The 16,866-nt window shown below is 46.8% G+C and overlaps 1 protein-coding gene and 1 long non-coding RNA gene across 4 annotated transcripts in view; one reads left to right on the top strand and one right to left on the bottom strand.

The window, feature by feature from the left end:
- LOC148643398 (uncharacterized) overlaps nucleotides 1–16,866 on the bottom strand; it is a 227,296-nt gene that overhangs the window by 16,345 nt on the left and 194,085 nt on the right. The window lies entirely within an intron of this gene.
- On the top strand, nucleotides 1,541–3,178 carry LOC148643400 (class A basic helix-loop-helix protein 9). The gene has a single exon (XM_088616058.1). It carries the CDS (start codon nucleotides 1,732–1,734, stop codon nucleotides 2,527–2,529), a length of 798 nt encoding a protein of 265 aa, XP_088472184.1. The 5' UTR covers nucleotides 1,541–1,731; the 3' UTR covers nucleotides 2,530–3,178.

Here is a 16,866-nt window from a genome sequence, read left to right as displayed (position 1 = left end):
GCTGTCCAGACTTTTCGTAACAAAAGGAAGTGATGAGATTCGAGTTTCACTTTTTTTTCTTTTCAACTGTGCTAATGGCTAAGAATCATAATCTTCTAAAATATTCGCCGTGCTTTTTAAATTGGGTGCAAGGTGTGTTTAAAGGTGAAATAAAACAAGCATGCTAGTTTTTGTTTGTGAAACCAGAGAACTGAAAAAATGTTTAATACGATAACTCCCACTTCAGATGACTTTCTGAAGTCAGTTTAAGGCAACTGGAAAGCACAGGAGTTTATGTGTTTCATTAACTCGGGTTTTGTGGATGCAGGTTCTGCACTTTGCAATAAGAAAAACCTTGATGATGGATGACAGGAGGGGACACAATAATATCGCTTTAAATATAGTACTGTATGTACCTATAAGAGCCTACAACTTCTATAATATATAGCCTATAATTTCTATAAGGTCTATAATAGGTAGGCAGGTCCGTTTCCAGGCCATAAAGGCCCATGGGGAATGGAGGGGAAGGGCCACTGTTTTTCTTGACCATCCGACACTGGAGGTGGAGGTGATGTGGTCAGCCTGTCACCCCCAGAAGGATTAACCCCCGGTACTCACTTGGAAAGCAGGCTGAGTTGGACCTGGGAGCCATCTGGAAGGAATCAGAGCAAACTCCATCGCTTGCCCCTACCTGGGATTGAACCCGGGACCTTCCGGGCAGGAGCTAGACACCCCTGCTGTCTGAGCTACCACAGGTAGCTCCGGAAGGTCTATAATACCTTTTCAGATTTTTAAATCATATCATTTGTATGTAAAATATGCAACCAATACAAGCTATATAGTGGCTTTCCATATTGTTGAAAAAGTTTATGCATACAAAATTAAACATAATCCTTATTTTTCTTAAGAGTTGTCTTAATCCTTGCGTTTAAACTCCTCCATTTTCTGTACTCTAACAGCAGACATTTTTCAAGCTAATAACTGCCAATTAAGCTTAAGGTTACAGGTAATGTATTTCATGTCTCAGCCATTCTCCATTACACACATTCCAGAACAGAGGGGTTGCTCATAAAAGGTTAAATTTGGCACCCCGACTAATTTTTCTCCATTCAAGAGGCACTTTTATATTAATGGAGGTCTGATCACTGAGTATCTGCTAGGTATCTTGGATGCTTTTTTAATATTTGCTAAAGTATTGCTTGGTCTTTTCCCTTGACATGAATGTCCAGTTAATAATATTGCAGCCAGTTTCACACCACAGTCATATTTCCCAACATATCACTCATGGCACCATATTTCAGCCCCACTGAAACCTCCAAGACCCTTTTCCACATGGGTGCGAGCAGAGCTGCGCGAATCACTCTTCATTCATGGCGTACTCACCTGAAATGAGATTTGCAAAACTGTACAGTGCCCTGAATTCATGTGTCGCAAAAAAAAAAGTTTGGGGCGTGTCTGAAGAGTGAACTGATGTTCTCCCATGTTTGCCTGGAGGGCACTAATAAACACAGAGTACACCTTTCTTTATAGGCAATTGTACCATGTGGTACAATAGAGGCCAGCCTTAAAAAGCAGCTCACATCTTAAAAGGAAGGAGAGGCGAGCACTCGGCGGTACAGGCACAGAAGAGAAGGCTCCTGACTGCTGGGAGCACATGATCCCAGAGAGCTGCTAACTGCAGGCGCAGGTCAAGAGGAAATCCCAGCCCAGTCCAGCCCAGTCCAGCCCAGTCCAGGAGAGAGGAGCGGCACCATGACCAGCCGGGCCAGCCTAACGGAGTCAGAGTTTTCCGAAGAGGAGCTGGAGGGGAGTCTCCTGGCCCGTGAGGGCGAGACCGGGAAGCCGTCCCGGGACAGTGAGAGCTCCTCCAGCTGCCCCAGCGAGCCGGACGAAGCCAGGGCCAAGAAGAGGAGCCGGCCGGTGCGCTCCAAGGCCCGCCGGGTGGCCGCCAACGTGCGGGAGAGGAAGAGGATCCTGGACTACAACCAGGCCTTCAACGCCCTGCGCATGGCCCTCAAGCACGACCTGAACGGCAAGCGGCTCTCCAAGATCGCCACGCTGCGGCGGGCCATCAACCGCATCTCCGCGCTGTCCGTCTTCCTGCGCGCCCAGCCGGCCGCCGGCCGGCCCTGCGGCCACGCCGAGTGCCACGGCCGGCCCGAGCCCCCCCGGGCGGAGGAGGGGCCCTTCCCCGCTCCCCCGCAGCCCGCGGGGCACCCCCAGGCCTTCCAGGTGTCCCCCGAGCAGCTGTACGCCGACGCGGCCGGCCACCTGGGCCCGCCCTGCTCCCCCCCGCCCCACTACGCCTGCTACTCCCCGGAGCCCCCCCTCTACCTGCAACACGGACACTTCGGAAGCCCCCGAGACGACATCCGGAGCCCCAACTTTTACAGCAGCGGCGGGGGCACTGGCTGCCAGTTTGGGGTGAGGACCACCTGCCACCACAACCACATGGACAGCTACCCAGAGGCGTCCCCCACCCTGCCTTTCTCCTGGCAGTTCAGCTACCTGCAAGGCACCGGCTACCAGCAGTCCCTCCCCATGCACTGACCGCAGGAGACTCGCACACAGACAGCGGCCAGGGCGCCGGCACGCGCTTTGTTTGCTCAATGTAAGTGCACAGCCAAAAAAATGACAGAGACTGTAATGTGTGGTGCATATTTTCACAGGCCGTGGGGGGAAAAAAAAAGAGGCTAAGACATTTCCCACAGGTAGCCCGGTCGCCTTTTGTTACGCTTGCAATGAATGAAACAGGAGCCCAACAAGAAAATCGGTTAAGATTGTCATAGCAAGAGGAATCGGGCATTTTTTTTAAAAACTGAAGATGTGCAGGCTGTATCCATTGAATCTTTGTATGTACAAAGAGTGAAAGTACTGCAGTACCAATGCACACAAGTGTTCTATGAAGCTGTGAAATGAGTGATATCAGCTTGTTAAAACTCAAAGCCTGTACTCCATGGTAAGAAACTGCACAAGCCTTTGAACAGTCCCTAAAGTTCAACCTACAGCACTAACCCAGCTGGAGGCTGGACACCTAAGTTACTGAAAAGGGAAAGGTGGGAATCTCAGTCCCAAGACAAAGGAACTCAGATGTGTAGCAGTTTTTTTTTCAACTGTGATTCTTCTTTTTGTTGCATGATTGTGTTGATGATTTGTTTTCTTTTGTAAAGAAATAAATGTGATATTTTCGAAAACAAAACATTTCCCATTTTTAATCTGGAATTTGGAAAATGCTTACCGGAGTTAACCATTGTAAACACAACTAGATTAGGCATCTTATGCAAATAATAGTTGTCCTGGAATGATTTTAATAATATTTAATATGAAACGTATATAGAGGCCAAAGATAAGGTATGTATGACGTATCCTCATATTACAGGACAGAATAACGAGTGCACTCCTTTAAAATCAGCTTGGGATCAATGCTTTATTAATGATCCGTTGAATTTTCTGCATAACTGTTAAGATTACATAGTTTCAGTGTCATATGATAGGTCAAACGTTTGTAGAAATAACAAACAACAAAAGTACACTGACAGTACAGTCTAGACACTGGCTAATACAACTGTATGGTATTACAGTATATATAGTAAGGTCAAAGGATATATACAATGAATGGCCCTACACCTTTAATCAAGGAAAGTTAGATAATGTGATCAGAACTTTCAACTCAGTTATTGATTTGTTATTCCCTTAGCTAAATTCACAAAGTATTAGGGTGCTTGTAAAGGTTTCAGATTTCAAAGTGAATAATAAAGCATGATACTGCCTAATAAATACCGACACTTCCTGCTAGCCTCTTTTGCACAGGGAACTCACTACGAAGGGGACGAGTTCTTTCCTGCAGAAGGGCAGGTTTTTCTTGTCACGTCTTCTCATGAAAAAATATAGGAAGAAAACATTTCAGTATGGTGCATTGCTGTACTGTGCATAACAGTCTTTTATTTTCACATAAAGACACTAAAAAGCTTTTCAGCTCGGCAAAATCATCATACCCACCAGCATAATACCCCTAGAGTTTGGATTTTGCAGCTTTTAATTAATACATTCCTAAATTAAGCAATTCAAATGCTTCTTTCCTCCTTTGCGTTGAAAGGCAATGCCACTGGCACCATGCTCTAAGGAGCAGAGGAGAATCATCTTGTGAAAAGTGCTTCCCTCTCACAATTAAGTACTGTAAGATCCCTCCATGAAGGCTCACCTATGGACTGCCTGCAGGCCTGATCCCAGCGTTAGGGAATATACAGTATTTCCACCACTCGACCTCTGACCCTCGCAAGCAGTCAGGAAGAAGCTGTCAGCACCGCTGTCGGTTTGTATTTATGATGGAGCACAGCTATGTTTCAGCTATTTTATAGTCGTGACTTAGGGAGTGGGACTCAGGAATGCTCTTACAGTACAGATTCTTGTCATTTATGTTCTTCACAGTTTCTGAGAAATCGGGAGCATGCCTTTGCTTGTCATACAGGTGAAAAGTGACATTTCGCGCTCAGAAGCAGAGAAACAGATTTATAAAGACAGTGCCGTGTGGCTAAAGTATTGCAGGCTTGCAAGAAATCATTTCCTCCTTGTGCGCCCCTGCATTTCCCCCCCTTGCTGAGCATGAAGGAAGACTCCCAAAAATAAGAGTTTCATTGCAATTTGAACATATGAATGATCCTGCACAGCGGTAGAATTAGCCACACAGAATCGAGATATGATAATGATGTAATTAATAATCTGACACAAAAATGAGCACACAGGCATTCAGCATGGTGCCTGACATCAACAACATGCACACATTTCAGACACTTCTTTCTTGTGCATTGGGCCAAAACCACCCCCTTCACAGCCACTTCATTTTCATCTGGACCTCAACACAGCACAGGCTCACAAAGAGTCCAGGGAAAACAAACACTGCCCAGGACCCAGGAAAGGAAAGACTCTTTCTTCATTTCATTCAGTGAAAGCTGCATTTTACTGTGTGCGCCAGCAACGCGTCGGCCTTACAGTGCCCTGGGGATCCTTCCAACAGACAAAGGTGTTCAAGCATGTTTGTGGAGGTGCAATCTGACAACAGCAGGCACCTCTTTACACTAAGGGCTGTGGGGGTCTGGAACAAGCTAACCAGACATGTTGTTGGAGCCGAAATCTTGGTTTCTTCTAAGAAACGGCTGGATGAAATGGATCAGTCAATTCCGAACGACCAAACTGGCCGAGATGGGCTGAAAGATCTTCTCTTGTTCATATCCTATCTCACGTTCAGTTGACACCTATGCATCCTAATCAGCACAGCACCTCCAACACTGTAGACTGACCTGCTTGCACTGCCATGTCCTCGCCTTCATTCGAATCCCAATTGGATCTGGACAGAAAATCAAGGCACGGGCAGGAATAAGCGATGAACTGGCTGTGCGTGTGTGTCCCAGCAGTGTCTTTTCAGCTGTTGGCAAACAGCACGAGGGCGCTACTGTGCACGCAGGAGGAGGCCAGCTGTGAGCCGCTGTGCTACTCCTCCTCCGCCCCCCGATCTCTTGGCCTCTGGTCATCATCTGCCAGGACAGCACCTTCCTAATGATCCACAGTGTGTGGTCCCCCCTGGGGACTGAGTCCCGCCCTCCTCCTGTCCCTTGGATCATGTGACCGGTGGCTTTCACTGCCCGGGTGCCATGACAACCAGCGGGCTGCCGCCAAACAGCGAGGGAGACGCTTAGCTCCCGGCTCCCAGCTCTGGCCATTCTCCCCCTATTAAAATTTTACCCCTGAATGGTTTAGAGAAAACTCTGGCCTGCCTCAAACAAAGAGCAAGCCGACAAACAGGAAGGAAATGGACTGACAAGATATGACACACTGGGCTGGACTGCAAACAGACAGACGTGAAAAACAACCCCTCCCCACAAAAAAAGCGAATGAAATGATATTGAAGAGGGCTACTGAGAAGAAACAGCCGTTACAAGCACCGCCTTGAGTGCTGCAGCACAAAAAGCCCAACGAAGAGGAATGAAATTGAAATGTCTGACACTAAACCGGCCCCCGACACCATTTTCCTCCACCAGATGAGCCCAAAACAAAAAAGCACTGCAACACCCGCGCGAATTAGCTGTACTTTCTGACGCCGCTCTTCTGGGGAGGGGTGCCTGCCGTTGTGACATCAACAGTCGTTCTGTTTTCGGCGAAGGAGGGGCAGGTTGGCTGCACGGCCCCAGAATTCCCCTCCGGACGGCGCGAGCCGTGTTTGAAGTGGCGTGCCAGGACCCGGGCAGCGGTTCGGGCCGTTGGGACAGGCCTGCCGTCGAAAGCTGCTCGCTCGGGGGGCTGTGGGCGGGTTTCACGGCCCCCCCCCCCCCAGGAGGGATGCAGTGATAGGAACAGGAGCAGCGGAGCGATGCTGTTCCCGGAACTCAGGGGAGGACTGGGCCGGGGGAGGTGGTGTGTGTGTGTGGGAGTTAGGGAGGGGGCGTACTTTCCTCTCCACTCTCACCCGGAACCCGGCGCCCTCTCTCTCTCTCCCTCTCTCCTTCAGAGCGGGAATCAGAGCCGCGCGGCCTGACTCACCCTCTGACAGACAGACTGAGGGACGGAGAGAGAAACCTGCCGGTCGGCACAGCTTTACGACCCAATAAAAAAAAAACCCAGCGAGCAGGAACGCGCCTCTCTCTCCTCACCCCCCAGCTCTGTCTGTCTGTCTGTGAGTCAGACCGCAGCCAGGGGGAGAGGTTTTTTTACGACTTCTTAAGAAAGTAAAAGGCCTTTTCAATCTCATTCGATCTGGGACAACGGAACCGAGATGCTGATTTAATAGACAAATTACTGGATTGGCAGAGAAGGCAAAACAAACCAGATTTCAACCCCCTTGCTTGTCAAGGCTCTGCACGCTGTTTCAACTACAGAGCAGACGTTTAGGCCACCCGGAAAAGATTCTGTATCTCTCGAGATGAATTTCGGATAAAACGGAACCTTTAAAACCTTCGCATCCCCAAGGTCACAGGTTTGATTCTGAGCTTCAGTGTCTCCTTGTGAGGAGTCTGAATGTTCTGTCTGCACCTGTTCCTCTTTCTTCCCCTTTCCCACAGGCATGCAGTGTTGTTGTTTGTTTTTTGGGGGGACTACTTTAAATTATTCCCTGTGAAGTAGGCCGCTGGGCTCCCCGTGTCGTTACTCGCAAACCCGAGCACCTTCCTCTCCTGCAGCCGGTGTGAACAATCTCGTCTGATGTAGATACGGCACTGCTCCACTAGAGGGCAGTGAATCTCCACCGGATTAAAACAAATCACATTCTCGAACAGCTCCGCACTTGGATTGAGACAAAGTATTATAATACTAATACTAATACTAACACTAACATACTACTAATAATAACATCACTTTATTAACCCTTTACAATTTCTTGCATTAGGAATTATCTTTTCACATACCCCAGCTTGCTCTCCATGAGACACACAGACAGGGAGAGAAGCCTGGGTCAGAGCGCAGGGTCAGCCATTTATACAGCACCCCTGGAGCAGTTGGGGTGAAGGGCCTTGCTCAGGGGCCCAACGGAGTAGGATTCCTCTGCCGGCTGCGGGATTTGAACCGGCAACCTCCCAGCCACAGGCGCAGATCCTTCGCCACAGAGCCACCGTTCCACCCTAAGTATGTTTGCAGCAAAGGTACGCATGCGCCTACAGTAAAGTTTTTACCCTAGTTTTAAATAATAATAGCAAAAACTTTATTTTAAATATAGCGCCTTTAAAGGTGGCTCCTCAAAGCGCTTTACAGAACGACCCTCATGATCAAACACGACGCGGACACCAATGGCGAAGGAATGACTAGCGACACCTTTTCCAAACCATGCGCGCTTCCCAGCCACGCCCGCGGCGTTAGTCACCCCTTCTCTCTAGCGCTGCCGGGGCACGTCGGAGCCCCTCTTTTGTGCCAACGCGGGGATAAATACCGCACACCGGAAACACCGATGCCAAGTAACCTTCTGCAGACGGGGTCGCAGACATTCATCGGTGACTCGTCCATTACATAATGACTGAAAGCGTACAGGTGCTTTCACACGTTCTTTGCGGTTTACCGTAGTAAAACCTCCAGACAAACAGCACGGCCTCACAGACGGATGACAAAGTACAGGATAACAACGAGAGCATTGTGCTGCTTCTCGGCAGGTCTCATGACCCCGGGTCATTCGGAAACAACGGGTTGCCGGCGCTTATCCTGAGCGCAGTACGAAGTTTAAAAGTTGTAAAAGTTTTTTTTTTTTCCCCGCAACAACCCAACTTTCTGCTTCTCTCTGCATAATTGCGACGAAAACTTGATTTTGGCAACGAAACAATGTAGGCTCGGCCGTGATAAACGAAGTTGTTTCTGGTTCAGCATAATGTTGCAAAATCAGCCAGAGTATTTTGATTAGAAGAAGCAAATGTAATTTTGCACCGAAACCAAAAAGCTTTTAATAACTTCCATATGTTTTCCTGGTTCTTTTAACATCGGATAAGCACAATGTAAATCAGAAATAATGATTCTGAATAAAAGGCTTTGATAATCAGGGAAAACACTATCAGCTTCAGCCATGGACACTTACAGTTTCTCACAGTGTTTCAGCTGTCCGTTTAACAAGCAAGAAAGCACGTTCAGACATAAAAAGTAATAAATCTCATCTATAATAGAAAATTAGTGCTTTAAAAAACACAATAAATCACAATCAACAGGCACAATGGCATGGTTTTGAAAATACTTGGCCTTTCAAGCAAAACTGCACAGGACGAACAGAGCAGGACAACAGTCCTCTACAGCCCAGAGCCCATAGAGAACACGACGTCCTCAGCACAGAGTCAGCTGGCACACACACACAGAGTCAGCTGGCTCTCCCAGAACACTGGCCTGTTCTCACCCTCCAGGGGCAGAACAGGCCTCACCTGAAGGACTCTCACTCACACACACTCACACACACAAGTCTTCCCGTCGCCCCCTGTCTGGCCTTGAACCCTGGACCCAAGTGCTGCTGTTTCAGTGCTTGAAAACTACAGAATGTGTGCCGGACTGCTAGGAGGCCTGAGGGCGTGTTCTCACATTTGTGTGTTGTCCAGGAGACAAGATAGTGAATCTAGTAGTAGTAGTAGTAGTAGTAGTAGTAGTAGTAGTAGTAGTAGTAGTAGTAGTAGTAGTAGTAATAATAATCATCATCATCATAATAATTCTGCTTTTCTGGACACTCCACTCAAAGCGCTTTACAGGTAATGGGGATCCCCTCCACCACCACCAGTGTGCAGCCCCACCTGGATGATGCACCAGTACTCTCCCCACACACCAGCTCTCAGTGGGGAGGAGAGCAGAGTGATGAAGCCAGTTCAGAGATGGGGAGTATTAGGAGGCCATGACTGGTAAGGGCCAGGGGGAAATTTGGCCAGGACACTGGGGTTACACCCCTACTCTTTTCAAGAAACACCCTGGGATTTTTAATGACCACAGAGAGTCAGGACCTCGGCTTTGCATCTCATCAGAAGGACGGTGCCTTTTTACAATAAAGTGTCCCCGTCACTATACTGGGACATTAGAACCCACACAGACCGCAGGGTGAGCGCCCCCTACTGGCCCCACTAGCACGACACAACGAACCTGACTGGTCTGAATGAGACTGAAGCACCTAACCAAGATGGGCTCTCCTGTAATTTAAGACTTTCCAGATCAGAAGCATGGGGTGGACTTCTCCAACGGTCTCTATTTTCTCTATACAAGTACTTACCTAAAGGTTTAGGAAACTCGTCTTTTCTCTCACCGAACCACCAGAGGGCAGTGTTGGTCTTCTGAGCCTCCTGCTGAGAACAGTGAGCTGAGAGAGAGACTCAGAGCACATCCGCTCCTAGAGGAACGGCTGGATCAATCCATCTCAGAGCAGCAGGTTTATTGACCGAAAATATAGGAAATGATATTTTACGGGCCGATGCTTAGCGGGCATTTTTTTCTATGCTTCCACCTTTTCGGGGGTATCTTTTTCTTTGCAGCATTTCAGCTTATGATCTGGAGGCAGGGCGCTGGGAAGACGGCCTGCTTGTCTTTTATTAAGCCTGGCTCGCAGGCGCCCGCCAAGTCCGTCCTTTCCAGCGATGCTCAAAGTCACTCCTGTCATTTACCTCCCGTGACAGATCAGCAGTTATCCCTGCCCCTTGTCTCGGTAACCTCAGTGATTTATGACTAGTTAGGGGACAGAACTCGGAGGAAAAAGTCCATTTTCTTCTTTCTTCGGCCGGATCTTGACAGCTGAGGATGGGGGATCATTTTTCACCCCAGCTTCAACCCCCCCCATCTGGATAAAACCAGCAAAGCCGTGGACACACAGGAGCAGGCTTCTGAAGATGATAAAATACCCTCGTTTATCTTGAAGGGGCGGACAAACATGAGAAGTGTAGGTTTTACAGTCTCGGGCCATGACTCTCAGCTTCTCCAAGAGTACGCGAGACCGAGAGCAGAGGCTGGAAGGAGAGATTATGAAATCAAGACTTGTTGGTTTTTGTTTTTTATCAAACAAGCAGTCTAGTAGCTCAGGGAGCCAGGCTGTAAATACGACACATTGGAATTATTTTACGATCTTGAAGTGACTGCATAATAAACACAGTGACATTTCCTTCCCTACGTCTCCAAGGTTGAAGGCATCCTCCTTCTTGCTAACACTACCAAGGCCTTCACGCTGACAAAGTGCCAGTGGCACCGTTTTAAAAACAAATACTCCAGAAATAACATTCCCTCCGCCGTTCTCCAGAAGAGGGGTCCCTCAGAAATATCCCCCGAGTGTCCCCAGAAGAAGCACAGGAGGTGCGCGACCGCTCTCTCAGTTGTCGCCTCTGCGCTCACCTCAAGTTGTTGGACCACCCAAAAAAGAAAACTAGTGAAAATGGAATTGTGAAAATTGGGAGCAGGAGTGCTCTTCGTTTATTTTACCGACCGACTCTATTGCCTTTCTACCACTCCAGCTGGGAGGGGGCAGAAGTTTCTCAGCAATATAGAATATGACTCCTGAAAGATGGGTCTGGAGACAAGCCGCAGAAAGAGCCCTCAGACGTGTGGCGCTTGAACGTACAGCTCCTCACTCACTCGCGGGTCTGAGGACTCCTCTTCTGTGTGACTGGTGACCTTCCAGGTGAAGAGAAGCAGTGACAGAAACCGCAGCAGCTCAGAAGCTAGGAGGTCCCAGGTATACCGCCGGCGAAGGCGAGGAGTCTCGAGAGAGAAGCCTGTCCTTTCTGATGCATCTTTCCTCCGGGAGAGCTGAGCTCCCCAGCAGGCCGGAAGGGAGCTCAATGGTGTGCCGAGGTCAGCTTGCTCTTGCTTCGTGCCCGTTGGGGATGGGGGGGTGGAGGGTGAAGACGGGCCTGACGTCTGAGCAGTACTGGCGGGATTGGAGGAGATTTCATCTGGACTATTAAACAGGTACTTCCTGGCAGAGAACAAAATCCAGCCTGAGACTCTGCAGATCCCCATCACTCCCTGCTCCTTCTGTCGGCAATTTTCCTTTTTCCTGTACCTGACAATTTGCGCTCTTTAGAGCTGTCAGGGATTTGGATGGGCGAATTTACTTAAACCCTTGACACTGCAGACTCTCCGTTTGATTTTTTTTTTTACATTAGCAAGACAGGCAGTGCTGACATTTGAGCTGGTGGTGTTGACCTTTTATTGCCCAGAACTGCTCGCTGAAGGGCTCTACTGGGTTTCTCTTCCCTGCGAGAGTTTTTCTGACAGGATGTTTTTTTTTTACAGTTGTTTCAGACTCGGCAGCGCTGCTCGGGAGAGGCTGAGACACCCGGACGAGCTCCTCCGAAGCTCCTTGCAGTGTGTTTGTCATTTGACACGTTGAGAGCACTGCTGCACCTGGCAGTATAGCTGGAAGAGCAGCGTGTCTCTTGCTGACACAAAGGGGGCAAATCCAGGGTCACTGTGTGTGCTCAAGCACCCCAGTGGTCTTGATGGTACAGTTACTGAAGCTGGGGTGAAGCCACTTGTACTATGTTCATGTGTAGGAGATTAGCATAGGACTGCACTGACACAATGCTTAATAACTACTACACTGTTTCCTGAACTCTACAGTCAACTTTTGTTATTCTGAATGCATTTTAAGATGACCTCCCAAGATAAAAAAACTGGCACATCACTGCCATTTTGCAAGTAAATGGCATCTCAGAGGAGTCCTCTTAGCTGAGAGGAGCCCTAATCTCTGTCTGATCTCAGTCCTGTCCCAGTGGGCTTGTGTGCGACTGTTTCAGGAATCTCAGTCCCCGCCGGTGATGGTGATAACCAGGCTCGAACCCTGCCATGCCTGGGCCACAGAGCGAGCACCTTTGCCAGCTGTGCCACTCAGGAGCGTCACAAAGCCAGGACATACCTGCTGTCGTTCCTTAGAGAAAGTGAAAGAGATCGCCTTTCTGCAAAGCCAAAGAGCCAAGGAACTACAGAGCAGCACTGTCACGACTGATCAGAAGCCTATTAAAGGTACAAGCACTCAGGTGTTGAGTTCACCTTTCTACGTCATTCTTCTGGATGTCTCCCCACTGGCCTGCAAGCATGAGCAGTGCTCTCCAGCTAGGATCCCAGCAAAGTCCCAAAACCGCAAGATCAGAAGCGATCTGTGGAGTGAACCAGCAGCTTTCCCAGTGTTTGAGCCCCTTTCCGCCATCGTGACGGAATTCTGTCCTGCCATGGAATTCTGTCCCTTCAGCACTCCTCGAAAAACCCAGGGAAAAAAAATACATTGTCTCACAACTGGCAACTTGCAAAGGATTGTCCCTGGAATAAATGTATTATTTGATTAGGAGGAACAACAATACTTCAAAAAAATCGCTTTGTGAAACGTCACTGACTTGAAGGATGTCTACAATATCTTGGATATCTATATGAAGATGGATATGACAAGAATTAATTCATTATATTATTTCATCTGGTAAAACAGATAAATAATTCCATGATACAGATATTAATGTCCTGCTCCCACTGAACATATTAATAATGAGAGCTCATTAATATCATCAAGATAAATAACCTGTGTCAATGCAATCTGTTATTGTCAGTCCTGCCGGCTGTTTAAAGATGATCTACTGCTGACAGAACATGTGGAGCACTTCATATCAGCCTTTTACTGGCGTTTTATAAATGTAAGTGTGTTGTGAGTGAGATGTAATGTATTAATTAAGCGAATCCATTAGTCAGATGTAGTACTGATATTCACGTATATCAATACAAAAGACACACCTAAAGAAGGATCTCCAGCCAAGGTTGTTTTAGTGTGGAATTAATCTTTACTTGTCCCTTAAAATGCACAGCTGGGGATCCTGGTTTAGACTGTTTGGCAACCTGTGTCCAAATGACACTTCCCCTCTTGAGCACATGATCACCTAGATCTGTTCAGGCCCTAGCCAGGGGGGCGGTGTGTCTGCATCTTTCCCTTCCAACTCAGCTCTTAATGAGCTAAAGCAATTGGTTACTGGCTTCACTGGACCAATTTAACAGCTCCTCCCAGCTCCTTAGTCCCTGCCGCTTTAAAGAGACCTCGACAACCTGCAGACACACACATCCAGGACCAGGACTGGACAGCCCTGGCCTAGTTCAAGGCACTGAAAAATGACCGATAGTTAGCTAAGTTAACAGAGGGTTGCTATGGATGAAATCATAAAATGGAAACAAAATGCTCAATGTTCAAAAGGTTTCGGTGCTTATTAAAAATACAGGAGTCTTTCTCTCACAAATTGGCTCGTCAAGATACAAACACCAGGAGGAAATTGAGTTAATTTGCCGTTCAATACCTTTCTTGTGGCCACTTTGTCACAGTGCTGACCACCGGGACACAAGGTTATTCTTTCTACATTAGACATTAACTGCTGACTGAAATTGCATGCTTTATTCTATCCCCTGCAGGAACTCTTGGAATGGACAATGATCTTTGCTTTTTTTGATGGATGAGTGCATTTTCTTAAAAAAAACACAAAAAAGGAAATTGCTAGGTGATACAAATAAGGCCAAATGAAGCACAAAACAATGAGCAGCAGGACCACTGAGGCATCCCAACGTGGTGAGAAAGGTGTCTGGGATGTGTTGGAAGGCACTGTGGATCCATCCAGGGAAGGACAGATTAGCTATTGACATATACCGTACGTTCATTTATTTTTACCAAAGGGATCTTTGCTCCTTGAACAAATGTATTATTTGATTAGGAGGAAAGAGAATACAAGAAACATAAGGAAAAGAGTAAAACGAGAAAAGGAGAAAGTTCTGGCCGATTAGATCAATGTGTTTGAACCCCTGTTAACTCCAGGACAGGCGTATAATACCATATATGTATTTATTGCACACATTGAGGTCCCGAATGCAGGGAAAGAAGAAAATCAGCCCTTGCATCGTTTATTTTCAGGCTGTCATTGTCAGAATCTGCTTTCGAATATGATGAATGTAGAGCTAAATAACCCTAGTCAAGAGCAGTTAACATCACCAGGGACTTCACCTTATTATTATGTTAATACAGTTCCAGCATGCATATGTGTGTTTGTGTCTGTGTGTGATTTCCACACTCCTGTGTGTAGAGAGGCACACATGTAGCAGAGTTCACAGTACAATGAGAACGTTATAGTGACATCACTTCATTCTGAAGTGCATTTAAATCTGTAGAGGAGCAGGTCTGAGGCTCCTATGAGCTGTGTAGTTCAGGGTCTTGAAGCTACGCCTGCATATCTGGTGCCTAATCACCTATGATATACATGTGTGTTTGTATCTGCATGCAGTGGGGGAGTGAGGTGGAATGGTAAAAACAGATAATAAAAAACTGTACATATCCGAGTCTCCAGTGTTGTTTTCTGTTAGAACTATGATTCAGATCCTGTGTTTCCAAGTGTGGGGGCGTGCTGTGGGAGGCAGTCATTAAGGATCTATATAACTCAGCTAGCCAAGGAGAGGAAATGTGCTTAAAGCCCTTCGTGGTGTTGTACAGTGTCGAGCACAGATTGCACACATGAGGTGAATCACTCATCATCATCTCACTGTGCCAAAACTGGATTGGTAGGAATTTATTAAAACCGAACTGCTAAGTAATTGGGCTCTGCTGTGCGTTCACCTTAGTCATGGTTTGAAGAACCATCTAATTTAAATCAGTGTAATTAGTAGCAATGCATGATTAAAGCATGCCTAATCACAGCACTCTCAATTATTAATGAGCTGTTCGACCGAAAATAGTAAACCATGCATGATGCTTCACGCTTGTTGTTATAAATGAAGAAAAGTGAGTAAAAATGATAGTCATGCCGTTTGGACTTATGTGGTTAATGCACAGCACACCCAAGGTCCTCACAGCATGCAACACCCTCTCAAAGATTTCAACTTCTTTCTGACATTAAGGGCTATATCTTTCAAGCTGCAAACTGCCCATCTAATTCACCTGCTGCAGAGTGGTCAATGTATCCATGGGTTGAGCATAGTAGGAAATAAGGGTTTATGTTTAACTCGGTTGGTCAGTTATTCATTTGAAAGCTGTTACAGCAGTTTTGTTCGGATCTTTAGAAATGCACATTTGCACCCAGGGCATGCCAAAGATTTCGTTATTTTAAATCAAGTACACACCTGTAATTCTTGGGTTATAGGGGTACTTCAAAACAACATCCTATATATAGAAAATGCAGTTTGATTTTTTTTTCTCTTGACCTGCTCTTCTGTAGCAGAGCAGAATCCATTTCCCTGTGTCTGTTTCTCATTAGGAAAAGCAATCAGACCATTCATTACAGCGCAATTTAAGATGGAGTGGCTCAATCTCGGCAAGGAGACAACGTCGTCCTCCTTCAGCAAAGTTTGTGACCCGTGCTGTGAGTTTCATCTGCAGAGCTGTGTTTATTTTTAATTGCACTCCTGTTAGCTCCCTCTTCCTTGAGCTCCCTCTTACAGTAAAATGAAACCACAGGTTCAGCTATTGATTAATAAAGGCAGGAGGGAGACAAGGCTGTTCCGATTAAGTGCACACCAGGCATTCATCTGATAGAAACAGGACACATCCCAATAAAATCTACAGATAACACCTCTGCAGTGCCACTTGCAGTAAAGCAGCACTCTGAAAAACTCCTGAATTACATTAAAACACAATCAGCCTCAGTTTAAAGCTGCTGACTCCCTAGCATGGTTATTTCCAGTATATGCTCAGCTGATGCCAAAGATACATTAACTTTCACGGCAGAGCTCTTTTTTCTCACCGCTATTTCGGGTAGGCAGCACACATTATTTAAGAAAACAGAATGCCATGATAATCTAAAATAATTGTATAAAAACTAGAGTTTTCAGATGGCTTCTTTAATGCAATTATTATGATGATTAATAATAATCTTCAAAGGAAATAGAGCAGCTTACATTATGCTAATACAAGAATTTCCATTACCTGTGTTGTTGATTATCAGCCTGCTCACTGAATACAAAAACAGAACTGCTGGCAATAGGTTTGATGCAACACATTGGTTATTTCTAGCAGCTAAACACAGTGAGACATCACAATACATCAATGCAATTCATACTTTCCAATGAAGCCATCAAACGTCAGCTCTCCACCTGCTTTGTGGAATTTCCTTTAGGGTGCATGACACTTTACAGAACAACATGACTGACCTTGGCCTCGAACCCGTGTGCGCCCATTCTCTGCAGCACTGCTGGGTGTGCACACGGGGATTGACCACACTTGTACAGGACAGTTGCCATACAGCTGTCCAGCTGCCAAACAAGGAAAAACTCCAACAGCATTCCCTATGCCGTGCTACGGATTTGAAAGGGCGGTAAATAACAAATCAGATGCCCTTAGTCCGACACCAGCTTGCACACTTGAAATCCAAAAAAGCGACTTGGTTCTTCCTTCCTGTGCTTGTGTCTGAGAGCTGCCACAACTCCCAGCTCTCTGCGGTGGCGTGTGTTTAATCA

This window comes from Lepisosteus platostomus, chromosome 22 (genome assembly GCF_059453375.1).
Source record: "Lepisosteus platostomus isolate fLepPlt1 chromosome 22, fLepPlt1.hap1, whole genome shotgun sequence".
NCBI classification, from domain to species: Eukaryota; Metazoa; Chordata; class Actinopteri; order Semionotiformes; family Lepisosteidae; genus Lepisosteus; species Lepisosteus platostomus.
Note: the sequence above shows the minus strand (reverse complement) of the source record. Positions and strands in the feature narration are given on the sequence as shown.